The sequence below is a fragment of the Pimephales promelas genome, chromosome 8 (genome assembly GCF_988280905.1).
Source record: "Pimephales promelas chromosome 8, fPimPro1.hap1.1, whole genome shotgun sequence".
Classification (NCBI taxonomy): Eukaryota; Metazoa; Chordata; class Actinopteri; order Cypriniformes; family Leuciscidae; genus Pimephales; species Pimephales promelas.
In genome coordinates this window covers 12,604,791-12,630,338 of record NC_142776.1, presented here as the reverse complement: position 1 = coordinate 12,630,338, position 25,548 = coordinate 12,604,791, and the positions used below count along the sequence as shown (strand labels likewise).

The 25,548-nt window shown below is 42.7% G+C and overlaps 1 protein-coding gene across 4 annotated transcripts in view; it reads right to left on the bottom strand.

Moving 5' to 3' along the window:
• Positions 1-808: 808 nt before the first annotated feature.
• The window catches only part of lhfpl4a (LHFPL tetraspan subfamily member 4a), a 70,676-nt gene continuing 45,936 nt past the window's right edge, over positions 809-25,548 (bottom strand). For 2 of the 4 annotated variants that reach the window (XM_089133966.1, XM_039655666.2), the window contains one exon: positions 809-6,823. In XM_089133966.1, the coding sequence (XP_088990092.1) occupies positions 6,658-6,823 (166 nt within the window). In that variant the 3' untranslated portion in view covers positions 809-6,657. Of the gene's footprint in view, positions 6,824-13,655; positions 13,710-25,548 lie in introns of all 4 variants that reach the window. The other 2 variants (XM_089133965.1, XM_039655668.2) reach the window with 2 other exon arrangements.

Sequence of the window (25,548 nt, the reverse complement as noted above, 5' to 3'; positions counted from 1 at the left end):
AAGCATAATCTCCAAAAGAGAGGCATTAAACACGTGAAGCACAGGAAAAGACAATGTAAACTTCAGAAATTAACCTTTTCATATCTTTCCACAGTCCATAGTCTTGTTTTGTCATTTTGGCACATTTATTTCTTTCTTTTGTTACTTTCTTTTCTTTTTTAAAATGGTAGATTAAGAAAAAGTGTTGCAAGACAGGAAAGAAAGTAAAAATACAAAATAAATGAAACAAACACTACTAAATCTTCAGTAACATGGGCCTATCAAAGACTGTTTTTTTTAAATTGAAATATTAATAACTAGATGTCGAATGACAATGTTGTTTCACATGAGATTTACTGAAAAAGAAAACACATAAATATCAAATTAGTTTTACACTATGATCAGGATACTGGTACTTTTCTCTTAAAAGTTTCCTGTGTATGTAGACAAAAATGTTACATAAATCAGTCAATTTGTAAAAAACATCTGGGCAATGGTCATGTTAATGTTCTGTGAGACAAACACAAAATATAAATGGCTTAGAGAAGAAATTATATTGAATACTGCAGATATACACTGCCCCTGAGGTGTACATTTTCAGAAATAACTAGTTGTCATTGGGGTCTCTGCTTTGTGTCTTTCCTGTCAAAAAAGATTGACCAGCACAGTGCACCCAGGATGAAATTACTATTGAATATGTATTGTTTGCTGGGCTCTGAATTTCTTTGTATGTATGACCTACGGTGAATGATGAATACAGAAATACGTTACCAAGTTTGGCAAAACCAAGACATTTTTATGTTTTTTAAAGAAGAAATTCATCCGTCTCTTCACCAATGTAGCATTTAATTAATCAAAACAAAATACAACAAACCAGTGATATGTAAATTATTAACATGGTTTGAAATCACTCTTCTATTTTTAAAATGATTTTTTTATCTTTGATCAGAGCATTGCAAAGCCATTGCTCCGGTCCGTTAAGAAAACCTTGTGTTATACTAATATTTAAGAATTGCTTTGAATGTGTCTGTTTGGCACTCACAGAGTTATTTGTTTTAGTATTTGCACAGTTGAAAATAATTGTGCAGCTTAATGATGTGTGGAAACAGCAGTCCATTTGATGGCCTACAGTAGAGTTTGTATCAGTCAACAAAATCAGTCTGTTCTTTGGAAAGATGAAGGCTATTATTTGTATTGCTGTCTTGAAAGAAAAATGAAAACTGAATCTAACCAGCACAAAGAGAGGAGTGAATGGATGAAGTGTTGAGCCGAGGTTCACAAGAAACACCTAGTGTTATAGAAAACGAGATAAAACATCTGTAACCCTCGTTCCCTGAGTAGGGAACAGAGACATTCCGTCGGATTCTTTCGCTCAGAAAGCCTATCGACTTCGAGTATTACAAAATGAGCCAAAGGCAAAGAAATGCCATGGGTCTGCGGATTTTGCATAGCGGATCGGCAAGTGGACTGAGGCATCTGAGCCGGTGGCTGGTTGGCAGCAGATGGCCGCGGGGTCAGACCAAATAGCGACAGTCCACTTCTGGGCGGCCGAGAACCGTGGATATGGGGGAGTTGATGGGGGAGTTGAACCAAACACAACGGAACCCATGTGAGCTAACACCACATTCCAGAGTCACGGGATGGCTCCAGAGTGTCTGGTTTGGGACAAGGAAACCCCCAGATCCGTTTTCCTTTATGGCCGCAGGCCCAAAATATGGGCACTAAACAGGAAGAACTGTCAATGCGTTAATGTTTTACTAAGATAAGGTCCCACTTTATATTAAGTGGCTTTAAGTACTATGTACTTACATCGAAAAATAAGTACAACGTGTTATTGTGTACCTGTTGTATTGTAAAACACTTTTGCTGCTATTGAGGTGTGATACGGGTAAGGTTAGGGACAGGTGTGGTGGTATGGGTCGGTTTAAGGGTAGTTTAAGGTGCAAGGGTAGGGTCAACAGTGTAATTACAAATGTAATTACATAAATTAATTACAGCTGTAATTACATGCAGGTATTTTTAAAATTTAAGTACAATGTTAAAACATGTAAGTACACAATAAGTCCATTGTATCCAATTGTTAATTTCAATGTAAATACATAGTACTTAAAACCACTTAATATAAAGTGGGACCCTTCTGGTCCTACAATTCATATGTTGATGTATTCTGCGTACATCACATATTCATGTAATCGTTGTTAACTATTAACTATTGTGATTGTTTATAACTCTAGAGTGTAAATGCATCGTTTCCAATCAAAAGAATCGTATTCTCTTGATTCAAAAGATGTCTTGATTGAAATCTGTGTAAAATGTTTTGTATTCCTTTAAATTTATAATATTTAAAATGTGGTCTCTTGTAAAGCGAGAAGATCACAGATCATGCCTAATTTATGATCAGCAGAAGATAGATCCACCTCCGAAATTAAGCCAGGGTCCCATTGGCCAGAAGTTTCTGGGAGGTTGGACTGAGTTTTAACTTAAAGATCCGAACAAAGGAACAAGACCTCAAGTTGAGTTTTCGTTCGTTTCTCGTTCGTTCAGTTTGTAACTGTTAAGTTCGTGCCTCTCTCTAAAACAGCAAGAGAGTGTTCCTGTTCGCGCTTCTCTCTGAAACAAAGAGCGTGTTCGCACGCTTCTACATCGACTAGACCAAATTCGACCAGCAAACAAAATTACCCATCCAGATCGGGGTTAAAACAGCTCATTCAAGCCATCTAAACTTGCCTTACTTTCATTTCTTTCCTTTTATTTTCTTTTTCGTAAAAGTCTCGTTTCAAAGTTAAGTTTGCTGCAAAGTTCGTTCAAACGGCTCTCCTGCAACGCGCTTCGAATCCGAGACTTTCATTCGTCTGCCGACCACACGTGACCGGCAGCTCAAGACTTCCCTACTCCAGGCACACGAGAAGACAGCCACGCAACGGACCCGGCAGGGAAACCCCTTCTTTGAAACAGACAAAGGGAACTCCCAAAGCCACGCATGAACTTGCAAGTAACCCTTCATACTCTAACTGAACTGGTGCTTTAATGTTAATTGAATAACCTCTCTAGGAAATGAAGGTTTAAATTAATGCTTGGTGGTCCTTTCAGGTCATGTCTTACGTGCATATAGAAAGTTGAAACTTTCTCTCTCACTCTTTCTCGCTCTCTTTTCCTCTGCGCCTTGTATGAATGTGTGTGTGTGTGTGTGTGATTATGTTTAGACCTTAGTTTTGTGTTTAGAATAGCTAATAAAGTCTTCCATATATTTGAAAAGATAATTGCCTTGTGTCGTGTTTGCAGATTTAATGTCTTGTACTGTTCGATCTAAAGTTACCTTGCTAAGACATAGTGTTTCACTGTAGATTGGGTATTTATATCCTTGCAAATTACTGCCCGTTCAAATGAACTCCAAACGAGTCATTTGCTCGTTTCCCTAGATTCATTGCAAATCAATGAATCATTTCCCTTTGAGCTAAATTGGCCCTTAAATACATTTGATGTATATTATTAAATGTTGCATTTGCTACAAAGGATTTGGGTTCGCCACCCCCAAAAACCAATCACCAGCCTTAAGTGCTCGGGACATGGCAGATGGTTCCACACAAGCCCGATACTCGCGACAACCCAGAAAAGCATAGCTATGAACTCTGGATCAAACTTCAAACTGGACAGCAGCACTGACGAGCCATCATCACTAGAGGACTTCAGCTCACCTTGTGATGCGGCGATATACATGATTTCATCAGCCAGGGGACTGAATGAGACCACGGGCCCGCAGGCGGGCCTGCGAACTCACTTGGGACCACGCGTGTTGCAATGTGAAAGACGGGGTGTGAACCAAGGAATTTTCGTCAGTTTAGTTCCAGACCTGCCGTCTTAGGTCACCCTGGCCAGCAGCCGAAGTATTATCTCACGTGGAGAAAAATAGATCGGGGTGTGGATGAGAGGACTCTTACTCTATTGAGCTCATCGAGTCTCAACCATTACATTGCGATGGTCACGTTCCCGCTGGGAGAACATGACACACCCACAAGCGCTGTCTGAGTGCAAACGGAGCCCAAACACGTCAAAACAGCGCTCGCACCCATCAGCTGAATCTATCAGAATACCGCACTCAGAAATACAAGGGCAGATCGTCTTTAGAAAGAGAGAAAAGTCTTTTTGTGGGAGAAAAGCTTGCAGCAGTGCTGAAGCGCCCAGGGAGAAACACACACGCTGTAACTCGCCATCACACCAACACCGGCTGGAAGCTGCTCGTCTAGAAGATTCTCAAAAATAGTCCGAGAATAGGCTGCAGGAGTGAAGAAAACTCTTGGCTCTGAAGTGAAAACATACCTGCATGTTACGGCGTCCTCCTTTTTATATCCACAAGGTAAGGCGGAGATACGCTATGCAAAATCCGCAGACCCATGGCATTTCTTTGCCATTGGCTCGCTTTGTAATACTCAAAGTCGATAGGCTTTCTAAGCGAAACCCCATTCGTCGTCATCTGACGGAACTCAGAGTGACAACGAAAGGAAACTTCAATTGAATATTTTAATAAACTGAATGCTAACGTAGCGTTTGAACAGAGTTTAAATAGTGAAGCATTTACAACTGTATATAATACAGCATTTGTAACATTGTAAATGCCTATATATTCATTTCTGATCAATTAAATACATCCTAGGTGAATCAATGACTCAGGTTCTTGAAAAAAAATATCTTAGCATTTCCAAACTTTTGAATAGTAGTGTAGAAATGTATGGGAATTTATGGAGAAAATGTGTTTTAGGATTACAGAATAGAAAGCCAAGTCCAGTGCAGTCTAATCTTCTGGCTCCTCATAGCCTCACTCTCCATCTGATCTCAGCATTCATCTCTGGTTTCCCAGTGGAGCATATCAAGAAAATAGAGTAGGAGGGGTTCAAGACTGAGGTAGATGGGGAGCAGCAAAGCAGTCTTTTCATAAGGGTTAGGAGGATTTAAGCACCATGGAGTATGTCCATTTCATGTCATCTCCAAAATCCGGCAGAAAGGGGCTGCAGACTAGGGGCCAGACATACCCCCAACAGGGCTTTCCTCTTGAGATGATCCTAATTAGTGTAAGCTTTCTTCTCCAGTTCACCTTGATGGTCTTTGTTTGCTCCAGCCACTGCCACAGCAGAAATTTTGCCATAACAAGATAAAGTTTAACACAAAGTGGAGGGAGGTGTTGATAAAAAACACAAACACAAGTACAACCTTAGGCACACAAATTCCTATTTTGTTTGAATGGTTCATCATGATTCAAATATTTAAGGAATTTATAACAAAATATTCAGATTTTTCTTATTCGTTGATTTCTACTACGAGAATCAGTTGTTGCATTTTGCATATGTGAAGAATTAAGGGACAACAGTCCATTTAATGTAATGGGACTTTATGCTAAGAAATTGTGTGAATAATTGTGCAACACATCTTGGAAACAGAGATCATGCCATTTATCATGACACTATACCAAGTCTCAGGAGTCCCTGCTGAAAAATACAGCATTGCTGGTCACCAGGTGAAGCCGGAGTGTTGGTGGACCATGCTGTTTTGTTTGAGATCAGCATCACTATGCTGGTCCACCAGCTAGACCATCACTTTATCAGCTAAAACTAGAATATGCCAACATGAAATTCAAGCTATTTTATATGTTATATTTTTTTACCAGGGGTCAGCTAGATGTGTTATGGTTAACTTTGTGCTGTACCACTATGCTCTATAGTGTGGTATATGGCAGATAAGGGCCTGAGTAAAATGCAGCATGCAGGGCTTTTCCTCAAGACAAATGATTGATGGGGAAAAAATTATTTGTCCAATGAACACAAAAAGCTGAAGAAAACATATTATGAAATTAATGTAGCTGAGTCCAAAGAATGTTCATGTGCAAATCACTAATCATAAATCTCATAACAGTTAATTGATAAAGAAATGTAAAAAGGAATTTGCATGCCAAATTAGATGTATGTGGGATAGCGGTGTATTCAGCTGTTGTTCAGTGTTTTCTGCAGCACAGTCATAGAATGATCATTGGTACCTTCAGGTGAAATGAGAGATAAAATAATAAATCTGTTAAATCCATTCCAGTTAGTAGAAGGAATATGATGTGGGTGAATAAATGCTTAATGGCTGTACCCTGTATCCATATAAATATAGAATTTACAATTGAACTATTTAATTCATCAATTAACTCTGATTGCTGACCACATGTACAAAGAGGGCAATTCAAAATTTGTCAGAAAAAGATGGTCTTCAAAATTACATCTGGTGCTGTACAAAATGTTTTTATAATGTTTTTTATTTTTTTTCTTTATTTTTTTTGTTTATTTAAATTTTTGGCTTGATGTTTTTCCTTTTCATCTGCGTGTCCAAAGTAGCACCCAAACTCTTGTACATATGCATTGATTCCCTTATATTTTCTTAAAGCTATAAATATGTTCCCCATTTTAGATAAAATATGAAAGTCTGAACATAATATCGCTGTTGCAAGCATAATCATGACTATCATCATAATTGTCATCAAAGCATTATTAAATAACAGTAGTAATTTGTGTAACTTTTTACTTTCCCAGAGTTGTTGGTTTATGTAAAGCTGATCTTTTCTTCTTTTTATTGGTTTTAATTTCACATGATTTTTAAACTGGTGTATGTTCAATATGTTCTCTTTTTGAAGTTTATTCCAGTCTTTTTCTATATTACAAAGAGCTGCACTAGCAGCATCCTGACTGAGTTTAGAGACACAGGCCTGAGGACAAGGAGAGAGGGATGGAGGAGTAGATAACGTAGGGAGGATGCTGTCTCATTACGGAAACCGCTGGACACCGAATCGAGGGTCCCTGGTATCCCGGATCTCAATCTAAAACATACGAGAGAGAGAGAGAATTAATTATATACAGATCAATGAAGACCTAAAAAAAATAATAATTAAATATACTTTAAAGAGATAGTTAACCCAATTTGCCATTATTTACTCATACTGATGTTGTTGCACACTGTATAAGTTTCTTTATTCTGTGGAACACAAGAAGATATTTTGAGAAACGTCACTTTTTTTTTCTTCCATACAATGGAAGTCGGTGGTCACCAAAATATTTAGGTAACCAACCTCTGTCAAAATGTCTTCTTTTGTGTTCCAAAGAAGATAGAAACTCATATAAGTTTTCAATTATTTGAGGGTGAACATTTTTTCATTTTTGGGTGAACTATCCCTTTAAGCCAGGGTTCCCCAATCTCGGTCTTGGAGGGCCACTGTCCCTAGAGAGTTTAGCTCCAACCCTGATCAAACACACCTGAGCAAGCTAATCATAGTCTTCAGAATCTGTAAACTCATAGATAGGTGTGTTTGATCAGGGTTGGAGTTAAACTCTGCAGGACAGCGGCCCTCCAGGACTGAGTTTGGGGAACTCTGCTTTAAGCCCAATGAGAAAAAATTAAACATCTGTTAATTTCAGCTATACATAATTAAACCAACATCCCTTTGGTAAAGATCACAACCCAACGCAACTATCCAAACCCCTGGGAATTAGTACAGCATAAAATTACTGACCTAATCAGAAGAAATAAGTGAGCTTATACTAAATACCGTTTTGATTTGTAATATTTACTTGTCTGGGAACATTCATCAAACAAATGAGGAACTGGACAAGTGATGACACAGGAGTAGTATGGCATAGCCTGGGTCAGCACAAATTCACAGAGGAAGGGAAAGGTTTCATTCCAACATATAACATATCATTCTACCACCTAAAGTACTCTATTACTAATGTAACCTTGGTTCTCTCTAGAAGAGGGAATGAGTACTGCATAATATCTTACACTAGGGGAAAACCTCTTTTCCACAAGATATTGAAGGCAACAAATTATCCTTTATTTTGAATTAATGTAAAACTTGTTGCGGCAACATGCAGACATAGGCAAGGCGGCTCGAGTGCCTATTGGCGGTCCTGCGGCAACTGAGCGTTTCCTGCAGAGAGGCCCTTGGTGATGTCAGATCCAATGGGGGCTTGGCCTGGGCCTATAAATATAGCTATGGGGTATTTTGTCATGTCTATAGTAATAGGGCCACCAGAATGTAACCAAAGCACAATACATACTTTGGTACTTATTGCACAAAAGGCTATAGGTAATTGTAAATCATACACAATAAATACCATGATCAGTAGATTTTATACAGGTGTTACTATACTGATTTTGTGAAGGGTGATCTGCAACCAAATATTGATAATGTGGAAGTTACTGCCTTTTGCCTTGGCATGACCTCTCACTTTTTGCTGACAATACAAAGGCAGAGTACAGTAACTTTAAAATAGTGGTCAAAAGTCAAGTTTGAACTCAAAATTTTGATATGTCGATAAATTTCATTACTTTAACATCTCATTGCCAGTTTTTCAGTGTCCTACTTATAATTAATTTGGCGGGACAACTTAATTTTTCTCAGTTCCACACTCTAGCGAGATAGCGCCCCTATTTGTCTGCCAGTGTTGTTGAGAAAAGTTATCAATAACCCCAGAGTTCACAAGTTCCTTTGCCCATAATCTTTAAGCTAATAAGGTTAAGCATATTTTGGCTTGCTGTCCAGAGTGAATGGGGTCTAGGAAGCAGCTTCAACTTGAACTTAGATATACCCCTCAGTGAGATTACTTAATGCTTGGATGATAAGCATGGTAGCAAGATGCCTAAATATATTGCTGGAGTTGGGGAGGTGAGGGATGCCAAAACAGCTGATGTCAGAGCAAGGTGAGTGGCTGCTTATATGGTCTGGCGGTTAATTAAAAGATTAGATGGGTTCACTCTTCCCGAAATTACGCTTTGAGCATCTTTAACAAAGCTTGCAGCTGAACAACCAATTATGGCTTTCTGCAACATAAACAAACAAAGTTACGGATGAGTATCTTATCCTTAATTTTCAAAAACAATCATTTAGACTCAATGACAATATTCAACTCCCCTGATGAAGGTGAAAAAAAAGATGTGCTTCCCTTTCAAGAGAACTTCAAGCTGCATTTGAATGTGGTGGGAATGCTCTGCGTGGTTGCGTCGTGAAGCCTTTGTACAATCAGTGCAATGAGAGAGCAGGACGTCATGTGACGTCATAGACCAGGAAACTACAAAGCACCCTTGAAATCAGACCGCGACAGCTTGTTGCCTTCAGCAAGCGATCTTTGTACTCTGTCCTTGTCTATTTATTGTTGTTTGTCAAGCACACTATATCACATCATTATTATGGCGAATCAAGAGTTTAAGCGTTGTGTTGTTCCTTGCCCTCGTTTTCTTACGGGTGGGGACACACATCAGCTTTGTGTGGCTTGTCTGGGAGTGGAACATTCCCAGTCAGTTCTCGAGGGAGCTGACTGTGAGCATTGCATGAAGCTATCTATGAGAACGCTCCGTTCCCGCCGGGCGTTCTTTGAGGAGGACGATTCGGTTCACACTCCCCGAGGTGCGGGTCCCGCAGTTGCCAAGGCACAGAGGCGGCTTTCATCTTAGGGTTTGCACATGGATCTAGTAGCGGGGCTTGAGACGGCCTCCGGCCTTTCTCAGCCCTTACCTGCTGGATCCGGTGTTTATGCCCAGGAAGGAGCCTGCACTGCGGCTTCTCCTTTCCAGGTCGAGGCATGAATGCTGAGACTATCCAGTTCTGAGGAATTGGATGTCGTCAGCGTTGATATGGGGGATTATGAGTCTTCGCCAGCTCATAATTCCGGTGATGAGGAGCTTTTGGAGGTTTTATCTTGCGCTGTTGCTAGATTAAATATTGAATGGCCAACCGATGAATCAGAGAGTGTTTCTAAGAAAAGTTTGCTTGATGAAAGATTTTTATCATCCAGAACACCACCTCCACGTCGAGGACTACCGTTCTTTCCCGATCTCCACACTGAAGTGTCGATATCGTGGAACAAACCAGCTTCATTGTTTAGTGTTTAATCCCCAGACATCTAACTGTAGTAATGTGTTGGGTGCTGCTGATTATGGTTATGTGACGGTGCCTCGGGCTGAAGGGACGCTTGCGAGCTAGGTCTATCACCCCACACTTTTACGAAATGCATGGATGCAGCACTGGCTCCTCTCAGATTCCAGGGCATTCGCGTATTAAATTATATCGACGATTGGTTGATTCTAGCTCAGTCAGAGCAGTTGGCGGTTCGGCATCGAGATGTCGTTCTTTCACACATGAAAAAGTTCGGGTTATGGCTAAATGCCAAGAAAAGTGTGCTCCTCCCAGCACAGAGGACCACTTATCTAGGAGTAGTGTGGGATTCGACAACTATGCAAGCACGCTTGTCTCCAGCACGTATTTCTGCGATTCTCACAGCCGTAAAGAATGTGAAACTAGGCCAGTCACTCACTGTGAAACAGTTTCAGAGACTGTTGGGGCTCATGGCAGCTGTGTCCTACGTATTACTCTTGGCCTTTTGTACATGAAACCCCTGCAGTGGTGGCTTAGAACCAAGGGGTTTTCTCCGAGGGGAAATCCGTTTTGCACGATCAAGGTCATGTGGCAATGCCTACGTGCCTTAGGTCATGTGGAAGAAACCTTGGTTCCTCACCCGGGGCCCAGGACACCTCCGTCGACGCATCACGCTATCGACGGATGCTTCCCTTACAGACTGGGGGGCGGTCGTGAGTGGCCGCTCGGCGACAGGTCTACGGCAGGACCATCAACAGTCTTGGCATATAAACCGACTCGAGATGATGGCAGTATTTCGGGCTCTCAAGTACTTCCTGCCAGACCTGAGAGGCCATCATGTGCTTGTCCGCACGAACAACACATTGGTGGTGTTTTACATCAACCATCGGGGGGTTCTGAGGTCCAGATTATTGTGCAAGATGGCTCAACAGATCCTCCTATGGGCCAAGGGAAACCGCTGTTACTCAGGACAGTATATATTCCAGGGTGTTAGAATGTGGAAGCAGATATTCTGTCAAGACAGGGGCTGAGGGCCGGGGAGTGGAGACTTCACCCCGAGGTGGTGGAGCTCCTATGGGAGAACTTCGGTCGAGCTCAGGTCGATCTCTTTGCATCTCACGATACAACCCATTGTCCACTTTGGTTCTTCCTCACGCAGCCAGCTCCTCTCGGACTGGACGCTATGGTGCAGGTGTGGCTGAGGCTACACCTGTATGTCTTTCCCCCGAAATCGATGCTCCTGGGAGTTCTGGAAAGGGTTCACCAGGAATGGGCTCATCTGTTATTAGTAGCCCCGCACTGGCCAACCAGAGTGTGGTTTGTGGACCTAGTGTCCTTCTTGGACGGCTCTCCGATGGAGATTCCGGTCAGGAGGGACCTGCTTTCCCAGGCGGGGGGCACGATGTTCCACCCTCACCTGGAGTTGTGGAAACTGTGGGCTTGGCCTCTGAGGGGGCCCAGCTCGTAAGTTCCGGTCTCTCGACTGAGGTCGTGGAGACCATCCTTCAATCCAGAGCTCCCTCCCCGAGAAAACTGTATTATTTGAAATAGAAACTATTCTCTACATGGTGTGGAGAACGTGCTTTAAATCCTGTTAACTGCCAGGCTGGTTCAGTTCTCGATTTTCTTTAAGATCGTTTCTCTTCTGGATTATCTCCATCCACCTTGAAGGTGTATGTTGCGGCTATATCTGCCTTTCAATCCCCCGTGGGGGCTTCTTCTTTTGGGAGAGATTCCCTAATCACTCGTTTTCTCCTTGGAACATTGAGGCTGAGGCCTGCTTTGCACTCCAGAGCACCTGCTTGGGACCTGGCCATTGTACTCGAGGGTCTGACTTTGGCTCCCTTTGAGCCTATCGAAGAGGTTTTAGAAAAGTTTCTCACTCTAAAGACTCTATTTCTTCCCGCTATTTCATCCATTAAGAGAATTGGAGATCTGCAAGCTCTGTCGGTTGCTCCTTCATGTCTGGAATTTGCACCTGGTATGGTTAAAGCATTTTTATACCCTAGGCCGGGTTACATTCCTGAGGTCCCTACTAATGTGATGGGTCCTATTGTGCAGCAGGCCTTCTGTCCTCCACCTTTTAATACCCAAGATCAGGAAAGTCTCAATCTGCTATGTCCAGTTCGGGCATTGGATGCCTACGCTCACAGAGCTGCCCTGTGGTGTAAGTCAGAGCAATTGTTTGTCTGTTTTGGCTCAACCAAGAAAGGTTGTCCAGCATTGAGACAAGTGATGAGCAAGTGGATAGTTGAGGCTATCTCAATTGATTATAATGCAGTCGGACGTTCCTCACCTATGGATGTCCGCGCCCATTCAACTAGGAGTATGGCTGCCTCTAAGGCTTTGATTTTTGGTGTTTCCCTTCAGGACGTTTGTAATGCGGAAGGTTTGTCCTCACCGCATACATTTGTCAGATTTTATGACCTAGACCCCTCCACTCCTGGGGCTAGTTGCTTGCTTCTTAGTGTGCGCTTGGTCTTCACACAGAACGGGTATTTCTCAGCATGGCATAGTGGGTATGGGGTTCCCACCTCGTTCAAACTCGGCTCGAAGTTCCCTTGAAAGGAGACGCTGCGTTTCTGCCTGCCATACTTCCTGCATGCCCTGATCGACTTGCTTCAGGCCTTTTCAGAAGCTGTCACAGTCTGATTTTAAGGGGTGCTATAGTTTCCTGGTCTATGACGTCACATGACATCCTGCTCTCTCATTGGACTGATTGTACAGAGGCTTCACAACGCAATCACGCAGAGCATTCCCACCACGTTCAAACTAGAGGGTGACATGGGAGTGGATTTTCGAAACTCTCCCGTCCCACTCCCACTCTCTGCCTTGTGTGCGTGCACGCGTTAGGTGTTTTGAATTCGTTCTAGCTTCGATTCTAGGTGTTCTCGCTCTAGATTCCGGGTGAATTTAACTAATTTGCAGCATAACTACTCGATCGCGAGTGGCTCAACAGGTAGATATATTGGTAGATGTATAGAAAAACTCATCTTCCAGGCATTTGACCGGCCAGGTTGACACTTTAGCATGAGAAATCGGGGGTGTGGCGTGTGAGCGTGCAAAACCAATCAAATGTGTCTGTCTCACGGCCAATCTGCATGAGAGTTGGCAGCTATATTACAGCCACCAACTGGTATGGGTGTGTAGAGCACGTCATTCACGTTACCAGCCACACCAAAGCAAACAGGAGAGCATACAGAGATGTGGCAAATATAATTTAGTTCAAAATGTATTTATAGAAACTGTATATTTGTGTATAAAGGCGGGTATCATAGTTTTATAACAAGTCCCGGTCCCGCCCACTCCCGCTCACATTTTTTTCTCTCCCGTCCAAATCCCGTGACCCGCGAGATTCCTGAAAAAATGTCCGCTTCTTGGCAGCGTCTCGTTCCCTCTCAGGGAACCAGGGTTACATACCTAACCTGAGACGTTTCCTGCAGTAAACTAATGATAATACTTATTCATCTCCTTGGAGAATTCGGAAAAATTCTTCCTCCACGGCCACTCCCGGCAGTAATCAGCATGATGATGTTAATGAACTTAGTTTGGAGGGTTGATTGATGGAAACCAGCAAACACTCAAAGTGGAATCAACTTAGTTGAGACTGATGAGACTGGCTGCATAAATCTCAGAATTTCCCATAACCCCGCTGAGCCTCAGTGGACAGCCCTCCTCTGATTCCATGCTGGCTAGATTGTAATGCCAAGTTTGAATGAGGAATCACTAGCAGATGGTCAGTTCACAGATTTGAATGAGAATTATCTAGAAAAAGGCAAACCGAAAGAGCTGCCAACAATGGGTCCTGCAGGGCAGCAAGGCATGCAAACAGAATCTAAAAACAAATGAAACACAAAGACAAAGGATGGGGAATTAACCGAATGGGAATGGCAAGACAGGTGAAACAAGGCAGACACGAGTGATTACATAAATGATGAATTGCCCACAAGGTTGGGAGTCTATATGTAAAAACAGATGCATGTGACATAATAAATAACAAACATTATACCTAAACTCCCTAATGCAGTATTTCTGAACACCGGTCCTGGGGAACCACCGCTCTGCACATTTTGTTTGTTTTCTTTATCTAACAGACCAGTAGGTTTTGATTTGACAAATCCAACCTGGTTTAGATCCAAACTAGGTTCAGTGATCTCACAAAGCTCGGTATAAACATTCTCTGTCAACTCAGGTTTGATTCAGAGTTTGCGATTAACTCTGAAGCATGTGCACCTAAAAGTGTGACATAGTCAGCCAATTACACAGAACTTGGAGAGCATCAGTTTGATTCACTTCTCGCGAGAGATGGCGCAATTCACTTCTCTTCTGAAGATTTAGAGATCATTTTAAAAATTATCATGAAACATTTCTGCTGCCGCCAAAGTTTGAGAAGGCAGCTGAAAGAAAAGATCTGACTTTATCAATGCATGACGTAAATCAAAGAAATTGGCCTAATAATTATAGGTTCACAAAGCTCAAATAAATACACATTGTTTAAAATCATTCTGAATTCATGTATTATATTTATATTATTTTAAAAGAAAAGTTTAATGCGACTTGTCAATTAATAGGCTATAATAAATATATTAATATATTAGATTAAACCTTTATGACTTGCCATAGAACAGTATATTAGATTAAACCTTACTCCACCAGAGTATAACTTTCTATTTTTACATGCTGTGCTGTCATTCTTTTGAGCATTTTCATATACCATACATCAAAATAATCCTTACTCTCCCAACTTGAAGGCTATGTTTGTAATAAATCAATAGTAACTAGATAAATATCTCAAAAGTGCAATAAACAAAAAGAATTCATTCATATTCAATACAAAAAAAAAGATAAATGTCAACGTCAAACTTGTCAATGTGAAAAATCATGTATGAAACAATTTAAAACTATACAGAATTGATTTGATCATCAATTAGTTTTTAAGATACACTCATTCAAAAAAAGAGAGCAAAATGCCATGTAAAATATTCAATTACATTAGTGGTCAAACAGATAACATTTCGCTTTTGAATTTTGATTGAACATTGAATTGGTTAGAATATAAATTAAATAGACCCTGTCAGAACAATTAATAATAAAATAAATATAAAATAAATAAAGGCGATGAGCAGACGGAGAGTTCGGTGCGTCCGTGTACTTTTATTTTGACATAACGTTGCACGCATGCGCGCGCACACGTGTGTGTATGTGTGTGTGTGTGTGTGTGTGTGTGAATGTGCTTGTATTTGTGAGTGTATAAAAGAGAAAGAAATGATAGAATGAAGCAATGGTAAAAAGACAATAACGATAAGAAGGAACATATAGCAGATGGTAGTTAAGTGGGAGTCAAACCTCTGAGTCAAACGCATGGCCAAAAGACGCAGCTTTTGACGTCACTATATGCGACACACGCTGGGGTCATAGTGCACAGCATAGATATGTATATAAAGGCTAGATGTGTCATCCGCGCAGCTGGCCAAGGTCGACGTCAGCACCTGGCGGCCATCTTATCACAAGCAGCTTGCTCATTGGTAACATTGTTTTAATGGTGCATGTACTTTTTAAATCACCGTAACTTGCTCAATTTTCTACCGATTTTCAAACAGTCTGGTTTGTTATAAATGGCAGAGATGTAGTTATGATACTGCATACTTATGAATAATAAGTGTATAAATAAATAATCATCCAGAATTATAGCCACGTTAATAACGTTTGTAAGAAACCAAACCGTTTGTAAATCCGTCAAGATTTCGACGAGATAAGAGTATTTCTTACATCAGATACCACAGAGCCCGCCAGAAAGCCTGTCTGTGACAAGATGGCCAGCGGTGATGACGATGGAAACTCCGCCGTAACACATCTAGCCTTTATATACATATCTATGGTGCACAGGACGCGATCCATCCATGGATCCGTCAATGAGCCAGATGGATCTACAGAACATGTGTGCAAAGACGTGCAATGCATTTTTGTGTGTTTTTTTTGGAAACGCATATTACAGACTCATTAGAGGGTGAAAACCGCGCAACATGAGCATGATCTGTCATAGTGCACCGAACGTGATACGTCAATGCGCCATTGGAAGGCGTAACTATCAATCGCAGATCTACAGAACATGTGTGCAAAGACATTTTTGTGAACAGTTTTGTGAAACGCAATTTACGCAATTTGTACAGACTCATTAGAGGGTGAAAACAACGCAACATGAGCATGTTGGAGGCTTGATCTGATCATGTTACATCTCTGGTTTTGCATGCAAAAAGAATGATTGAGCTAGCCATTTGGTTTCAGTTTCTATAGGTTGTTAAACAGACACATGCTCTGGTCGGGTTAAACTGCAGTCCACAGTTTTTACTCTTTGACGCCATCTCTGTTCGAAATCTGTAATTGCATTTATTCGCGGAATTATCAAGTTGTATCAGTATCAGTTGTAGTTACCCTCGACACGGCACAGTGCGGATGAACACAGTGTTTGAGGAGAGTGTGAGGCTGTCAGTCAGCGCGCTGGTGTGGATACTGACATTCAGAATCACAGATTATTCTTTTTGGAAGTATGACCAACAACATAAGAGTTTTCAGCGGAAAATGTCATCTGAACTAGTAAGAAACATCCACTTTTGTTCTGGTTCTGACACTGCAGTAAATTGCACTGATTAAATCTAACAATCGCTTATAAGTTATCATATCACGCAAAACCATGCAAATTATACTTTGTTCTCAAATTGTTAATGTTAACGTCAGCATTGCGTGACTACATATAATGTCCTTCCGATATGCATCCTTGTTTTCGTATGGGTCTGGTTGCAGTCTCTTTCTTCCTGTAGCCACTCTGAAGTCAGAACAAAGTCTTGTATCTTGTATCTGTTGTCACTGGTGATTGTTGTTTAAACCTTTCTGGATCCCCCATCAAATTGGTAAGTTTAATTATATCAAGTGCTGTGCGAAAAGGCTATAAATCTCCACTTCCATCATCCTCACACGCAATATAGTCTCGCGTAGCCAGACCTTCAGACTGACGGCTGAAGGTCTGGAATTCATACAGTAGCAGCTTTCTTTGGCCAAGGCCCGTCAAACAACCAATTACAGTTCGTTTCATTCAGCGTCACGTTTCGGGGCATGGAAATGTCCCCACAACAACAGACCGGCGTGCACCAAGTCAGTCAGCAGTCAGCAGCAGTCACCGGAGGCGCTCCGCCTCATATATGGATAAATTGGTTAACAACGCTCCGCGTTATTAAATTCACTCACGAACTCGCACTCATGCCCATCTTATGCCCGCTTTGTCACACGGCCAGTTCAACCTCGTATAAATCATGTTATGTGTGTAAATCACGTGCCCACTCACGAGTGCTCACTCTTAACAGACACACTGTCCCCGGCGCTGCTCGTGCGTCACAGAATGTTCATAAAGCGCTCACCGTTCACAGTAACCGGGTTGTCTCCAGCTGTTGCTGTCAGCGAGCCGCCGCACATTGAATACTCACGTGAGTCAGGCTGCGAATGTAAGTTACGTCCCCGCCCCAGTGCGCCCACGCCTACTAAATAAACGCCTCACCTCCGGCGCCGCATACTCGCTACATTCCCTTTAGCACATCTAGTGGATACATAATGCAAACCCAGTCAAACGTTTGACTCTGCAGTATCTTATGCGCCTTGTAATCCAGTGCGCCCTATATATGAATAATGAATCAGCCAGCTGCTATGTCAGCGTCTGTTGTTTCATGTTTGCCCACAAACGCGGCTGATATCCCCTTCGCAGTTAGGTACTTCACTTGATCTTCCATAATAGATAGAAGGGGACATACAACTATGTTTAGCTGATCTTGATAAATGCTCTTTGTCACTCATATAAACACAACAGTTTTTCTTCCGCAATTACACGTCTGCTCTTTGTTTCCCAGCGGATCGAAAATAAACGCGACACTGACGCCCCCCGGAAATCCGATAAAATTCAACCAATCAGATGACGACTTAGACATTCCTGAAGTGTTTCCAGTTAAGTGTACCATATGCATCAGACGTTTAGCCAACGTTCTGTGGGCGTGACGTCTGAGGCTGAGACTACACGCAATATAGCCTACAAGTCGAGACTCCAAAAGTTTTGCTCTTATCATTCGATCGTGGTTGTATCTCTCTATTAATGTTACTCGATCTTAGTGCTGGATTTGAAACTATCGACCACAACTTTATTTTAAATAGACTCGAAAATTGTGTTGGCATTAGTGGAATTGCACTAGCATGGTTTAAATCATACTTATCTGACCATTATCAGTTTGTAGCAGTAAATGAACAGATGTCTTATCAGTCAAAAGTTCAGTATAGTGTACCACAAGGCTCAGTATTAGGAACGTTGCTGTTCACTCTGTGTATGCTACCCTAAGGAGATATCATAAGGAAGCTTAGCATTAGTTTTCACTGTTGTGCTGATGATACTCAGATCTATATTTTTTCACGCTCTGATGAAACTTACCAATCCTCAACATTAACGGAATACATAGCTGATATAAAAAACTGGATGACTAGCAATTTCCTACTACTTAATTCTGAAAAAAATCGGAGATTCTAATTATTGGACAAAAAAGCCCTCACATAATAACCTAGAATACTGTCTAACACTGGGTGGCTGATCTATCAAGTCCTTGTCATCGGTTAGGAACCTGGATGTGCTCTTTTCTATTCTATTGAATAGTTGATTCTATTCTTTCATTTGAAAGTCGTGTATCTAGTATTTGTAAAACGTCTTAGGTTATGACTATAACCCTTGTTCCCTGAGAAGGGAAAGACACTGCATTGTTGAAAACGACTCTTTGGGGACACTCCCTTAATCCTGATTGGTGTTGTGTCGTGACGTAACATGTGACGGCATAACCGGATGCATAAAAGTGACGCCGACACACACACACACACACACACACACACACCTCGAGATGAAGCAAGACGCTCTCAGGCCTCGATGGGCGTGCCAGGACGACGCAGTGTCTTGTTCCCTTCTCAGGGAACAAGGGTTATAGTCATAACCCGAGACGTTCCCTTTCGAGGGAACTCGCTCTGCGTCGTTGAAAACGACTCTTTGGGGAACGAATGCCCACTAGGCCATGCACCAAAACAGGCCTGCCCTAGAGTGAAACTGATCTCAGGCACATGCTCAGACCTCTCGAGGTAAATACTCAAAGCTCTGACAGGCAGAGATCCTTCTGCCAACACAGGAGGTGGATGATGAAATGCCTGCAGGACCGTAGACCGTACCATATTAAAAGGCACCTTAGGCACATAGCCCGGTCTCGGGTACAAAAAGGCCTTAGCTTTGCCAGGGGCAAACTTCAAGCAAGCTGGTGTCACTACCAGGGCTTGGAGATCTCCCACCCTCTCAAGAGAGGTAATAGCTAAGAGAAAAAACAATTTGAACGACTGAAGGGGTTCGAAGGGGGCCAGGGATAACCCTTCAAAAAACCACCGCCAGGTCCCAGGCAGGAACCCTGGACCTGGTTAGTCGGTCTCATCCTCCAAGTACCACAGAGAAAACGAATTACCAGCTGGTGCCTCCCCAGAGGCCCATCACTCAATGGCGTGTGGAAAGCCGCAATGGCAGCCACGTACACCTTAAGCATGGAAGGGGAGAAACCCGCAGAGAAACGATCTTGAAGAAACTCCAGAACTGAAGCCACCGGGCAGTTAACGGGATATAACTCATGTTCTCTACACCAAGTGGAAAACACATTCCACTTGAGGCCATACAATTTCCTAATAGACGGAGCCCTATAGCTAAGTATGGTTTCAACCACCCCGGCTGATAGACCAGCATTCAAGTACTTAACCCTCTCAGGGGCCAGACCCACAGTTTCTACAGCTCCGGGCGAGGGTGGAAAACTGTGCCTTCCGCCTGAGTCAACAGTTCCCTCCTCAGAGGAATCTGCCACGGCGGAGCTATCAGGAGTGAAATTATGTCTGAAAACCATACTCGGGCCGGCCACCTTGGGGTAACCAGAAGTAGACTGATGCCCTCCTAACGGACCCTCTCCAGGACTCCCGGGAGCGATCAGGGGAAAAGTGTACAGGCGAAGCCTCGGCCAGGCCTGTGCCATGGCAACCAAACCCCAGTGGGGCTCGATTTGAGAGGGAGACCCAAAGTGGGCAGTGGGATGTCTCTCGAGACGCGAATAGATCCACTTCCATCGGTCCAAACATCTCTCATATCGACTTCACCACATCTGGATGAAGTCTCCATTTTCCATGCTCCCTGATTCTGAACCCCCCGAACATACATTGCCCTGATAGACAATATTTTCCCTTGGGACCAGAAGACAATCTGATGCGCCAATCTGTACAGATCAATCTGTATGCCAAGAATGATGATTGTCCTGCCACAGACCCCTGGCAAAGCGGCCATCCATGACCGTGCCCCAGCCAGTGCGGGAGGCGTCTGTCGAAAAGGTTTTACGGCGACATGACACTCCTAACACTGGCCCTTGGGACAGGAACCAAGGTTTCTTGCATATTAATAGAGAATGAAGGTATCTGCGCGTTACTCTGATCATATGAAACGGATTCCCCTGGGGGAAAATCCTTTGGCTCTCAGCCACCACTGAGGGGGCCTCATGTGTAGAAGGCCCAAATATATAATGTTGGATGCCACTGCCATGAGGCCCAGCAGTCCTTGAAATTGCTTTACAGTCATGGCCTGGCCTAGCTTTATCCCAGACACCATGGCCAGGATGGATTCAATACGAGCGGGAGACATACGTGCCCGCATTGTGACTAGGGATGCACCGATACCACTTTTTTGGAAAACGAGTACGAGTACTTGCATTTCAGTACTCGCCGATACCGATACCGAGTACTTAATAAAAAAAAATTAAAAAACATGATTTAAATATTTTTATATACGGGTTTTTAGGTCCTTGATTAAATTACTTGGGTAACACTTTATTTCGATAGTCCACTTTACTAACTATAAGTAACTTTTCAATTACATGTCAACTAACTGTCATTAGAGTATTAGTAGACTAGAGTATTAGTACGATCAGCTTAATATCTGATAACACTTTATTTATTTGGTCCCCCAACAGACATTCAACTGACTATAAGTAACTTGGCGACTACAAGTAAACTTATTCTCCTAATCCAAAGCCATTCACTTTGAAATTGTTCCACACCAGTGATGCACAGGTTGATCCAAAATGAGCGGGTGCCTGCGCCGCAGTCACCCGCGGTTACCCGCAGTTACGGGTCATCCAAAAATATTTTTAATGATATTCGGGTCGCGGTCGGTCAGGTCGTTTGGAAAAAGATGCCAATTAAACCTTTGTATTTATATAGTACTAGATACAATTTTCTATGAAATATATAGGCCGAAATTATTTATTGGCTGAATAACTGGCACGAAGATGACACACAAGCTCAGTCTAAACAGTTCTCAGTTCTGTACTGGTGTGATCCGAGAACCGCTGTACCTCTGCATTCGTTACTACGCGGATGCGCAGTATCAGCTGCTCGTGCTCATCACTTTTCTCAGCTGTGGCAACATCATGTCTCAGTTCAGTGAACTGTTAGAGTTACTGGAGTAAAATATAATTCGGGATATTGGTTTATTTCAACTCGGAGGGACTGTCAGGCATGTCTGAAAGTGAATAACTGTAGTAACTTGTGGATCAGCACTGATGCAAGACGTGAACTGTTGCGAATGATTCAGTTCGATTTAGCGTACTGGTTCGACCGGTTCATTAAAAAGAACCGATTCGTTCACGAACCGGCCATGTCTATGATCACTAGTCTGCAGAGAGATGGAGGCGACAAGAGAAAAGGTGAAGACTGGGGAGTGGAAGCTCCGCAAATACACAAATAGAAAGAGTAAGTGTGGGAGACATTTACCGAAATAATGAAAGATGATGACCAAAGTGCTGCCTTTGTTATATGTAGGCTACGTCTTCTTGCGATGCTGTGTTGTTACACGTTTATGGCCCAATGACGCTACGATGAGCATGTACTACTTTTAAAAAATACGGTCAGGAAGAGGGTCGGGTACAATATTTTCTTACTTTTTTTGCGGTCCGAGTACGTTGGTAGTGTGCGGGTTGTTTATACATTGACCCGCGCATCACTGTTCCACACGGCTGACATGTCTCCCCATCTCCCCGCTCTGAGCTGCAGCCGGAGCCTGGGGGTGGGCACTCGGCGCCTGTGATTAACCCATTTCTCAGAACATGGTATCGGTCCCCGGTATCGGGGGACTTTTAACGAGTACGAGTACTTTAGAAAATGTGGTATCGAGGCCGATACCAGATACCGGTATCGGTATCGGTGCATCCCTAATTGTGACCGCATTGTGACCGAATTCCATAACATGCCCAGAAGAGTAGTCTTCTTATCTGGCAACACATTTTTCTTAGTTTTGAGTCTCAACCCCCAATTCTAAATGTGGCCTAGGACAACATCTCTATGCAGAACTGCCATTTCTCAAGACTAGGCCAATATTAGCCAGTCGTCGATGTAATTCAGTATACAGATGCCCTGAAGCCTCAGTGGATCCAGAGCTGCATCCATACACATAGTGAACGTGGGGGTTCGTATTGAACGTATTGGTATGCTTTGCCCCTGAAAGCGAACCTCAGGAACCTCCTGTGACATGGAAGGATGGAGACATAAAAAATAAGCATCTTTTAGATCTATCTCATAACCACTGGAAGATTTGTCCAGTATGTAAGAGAAAGACAAATATTTTCTGGAACCACTGCAGTCAGTACGCAGTGCACCCCAGCAAACTTGGGAGGTCAGTGATATTGCAGTGCATTCACATAATGCTTACCTTTTAGTCCTCTGTTATGCCATACGGAACCGTTTGCCACTGAAACTGCTTAACGCACCAGTGGGGCTCGACAGCCTTTTAGACAAACGGGTCGGCGCGCATGGTTGAGTTTCTACAGCCTTTCTGCTGTTATCTTGGGACGCTTGTCCCGAGAAAAATGGCGTTCGTCAGTTCCAGTTTTGTATCCAGCCTCTCACGGGGATTTCGGATGCCCCAATGCCTGTAATGAGAAGACCAACGCCTGTGAAGAGACGACTTAACGCCGGCGTTATGGCGCCGTTTTACATATAAACAATATTTATATTTAATATTTATATATAAACAATATGAATGTTAGCCAGAGGAGAACAGGCCCCCGACTGAGCCTGGGTTCTCCCAAGGTTTTTTTCTCCATCCAATCTGATGGAGTTTTGGTTGCCTTGCTTTTGGCTTGCTTAGTTGGGAATATTTAATATTTAACAAAATTAGTGATCTGTGTTGTACTACTTATCACTGTGAAGCTGCTTTGATACAATCTGTATTTTGAAAAGCGCTATATAAATAAATGTGACTTGACTTGACTGCAGTCAGTACGCAGTGTTCCCCCCTGCAAACTTGGGAGGTCAGTGACCGAACTGCAATCTGAAAACATATTTTAAATTATTCAGGACCCATATAGATATATTCATAAGGCGTTGCCATTGTTCTACAGAATCTACTAAGGGAACCAGTCCCTTGAGACCAGCCTGTTTTTAGAGTACTATTCTCTAAGATTTTGTGACCATAGTCAGTGCCCGGTTGCAAGCTTTTGGGGTGAATGCCATGGTGTGCGTTCGCTGGAAATTAATGTAGCCCAAAGCGTTCAAGACGGCGGGACAACATCTTTTTCCCCAAGGGCTCCTGCTGCTAGAACAACCTTGATTACTCCACAGCGGAGGGCAGCCCTGAGAGGTCCTTCACTACAATAGGACCTCTTTCCAGAAGCCCTCTGCGCCTGACGGACGACCCTCAGGTCACCCTTCTGGCTGGAGGACTTTCTCTAGAGCACTTTCTTTATTGCCAGGCTCCCGCAGGAGGGGCTCTCCTGCTGCTGACGGCTGAGGCTGGCCACTTGGACCAGTTCTCCTAGATGCAGATTTAGAGCAGCGAGGGAGATACTGTTGGAACGCCGTTGACTTTTTTCCTTCGTTTCCTGAAACCTGTCGACGACTGAAGTGACAGCGTCGGAGAACAGGCCAGAAGGTGATAGCGGAGCGTTCAACAGAAAATATTTGTCTTTCTCTTTTATACCGGACAAATTTAGCCACAGATGTCTCTCCAAAGCCACCATAGCTGCTACATAGAACTATGGCACGTTTAGTATCTTTAGTAGCCCGGAGAGACAATCTGCGGATCTTCTCAACTCAGCGAAGTAGGCAATAGTGTGACTCATGTTGCTCGTTCCCAATGCTCAGCTCATCTACTTCCTCAGAAACAGATAGCTCGAGCAACAGGCACTCGTCACAGGCAGAAGAAGCCGCATTGCGGGCTTCTGCGTCATGAACGAGTGTTATAGAATCTGTGGATTATGAATGAAAAAGTGCCACAGCAGTCTCGTTCTCATCTGCGAGATCCTTCATGATACCCGCAATCTAAGCCGAATCACGGCGAACGCGAGCCTGGCCATCATCAGAAAATAAAATAGCCAAGTGGGACCGCAGCACTTTAATAGGAAGTGCTTCACAGTGATCACAGGCAGCACTCTCGAGAGCTGACTGCGTGTGCTGCGCTCCTAAACTAAATTAAGTCATATGCTCTCAATTAAAAATGCAGAACAATTAGTTAATGCGTTCATGACATCAAGGCTAGATTATTGTAATGCTCTACTCTGGGTGGTTACCCTGCACGTTTGATAAATAAAACTACAGCTGGTCCAAAATGCAGACGCTAGAGATACCAGTTGATAATACCTAGAATACCAAAATCAACTACTGGTGGTAGATTCTTTTCCTATTTAGCACCAAAAATTTGTAACAATCTTCCTAACATTGTCCTGGAAGCAGATACAGTCTGTGAGTTCAAATCTAGACTAAAAACACATCTCTTTGGCTTAACAAGCATAGACATAACACATTATAGACTTTTATAATTAAATGTTAGGATGCATAGTTAGATCAGACGGAACTGGGAACACTTCCCATAAATACTGATGTACTTGGTACATTGCAAGAAGGATGGCATCTACGCTAATAATAGTCTCTCTGTTTATCCTGAGGTTTACCGCAGTCCACTGGATCCAGGCCGTATCCAGATCTGATAAAGGACCAGCGCCTGGATATGAGGACAACCCAGTCCTGAAGTGTCAACTAGTCTCTCCCCTGTGAAAGCCTCCCTCCCTTTACCTCTGTACAGAGAAAACATTGTCAGGATAATTCCGTTTTGCATGGCTACGCAAACATGACAAAAATTTCTATATTGTAAATTTTTAAGATCAGACAGGTGGTTTGTTGAGGGTTGATTTGTGAAGAAGGACTACGCGCCTGTGCACATATATTTTCAAACAAGTATACCTATGGACATGTGCGCGTAGTCTGCATTTTCACAGGTTTGCGTTTTTGAGGTTTATGTAGAGATAACGTATAACGTTTTTTTTTTGGTCTTTTTTAAACGATTTGCACCTTCGAACCTATTTCAGGGAGTGTGTTCTCGAGACTCCATGCACTGTTTTATACACATGGGTGGCAGGAGCGTTTTAAGAGTTTTTCTGTTAGAACCGTGTCGAGTTAGCGGCCCCTAAGTTAATAACTCATAACTAATGATCTTCGCAACATAAATGAATGAATCAAAACTAACTTCAGCTGGACAATAACTTTTATCCAAATGCTGTTGTAAAGCCTAAACAATCTGTAATGGTAATTTC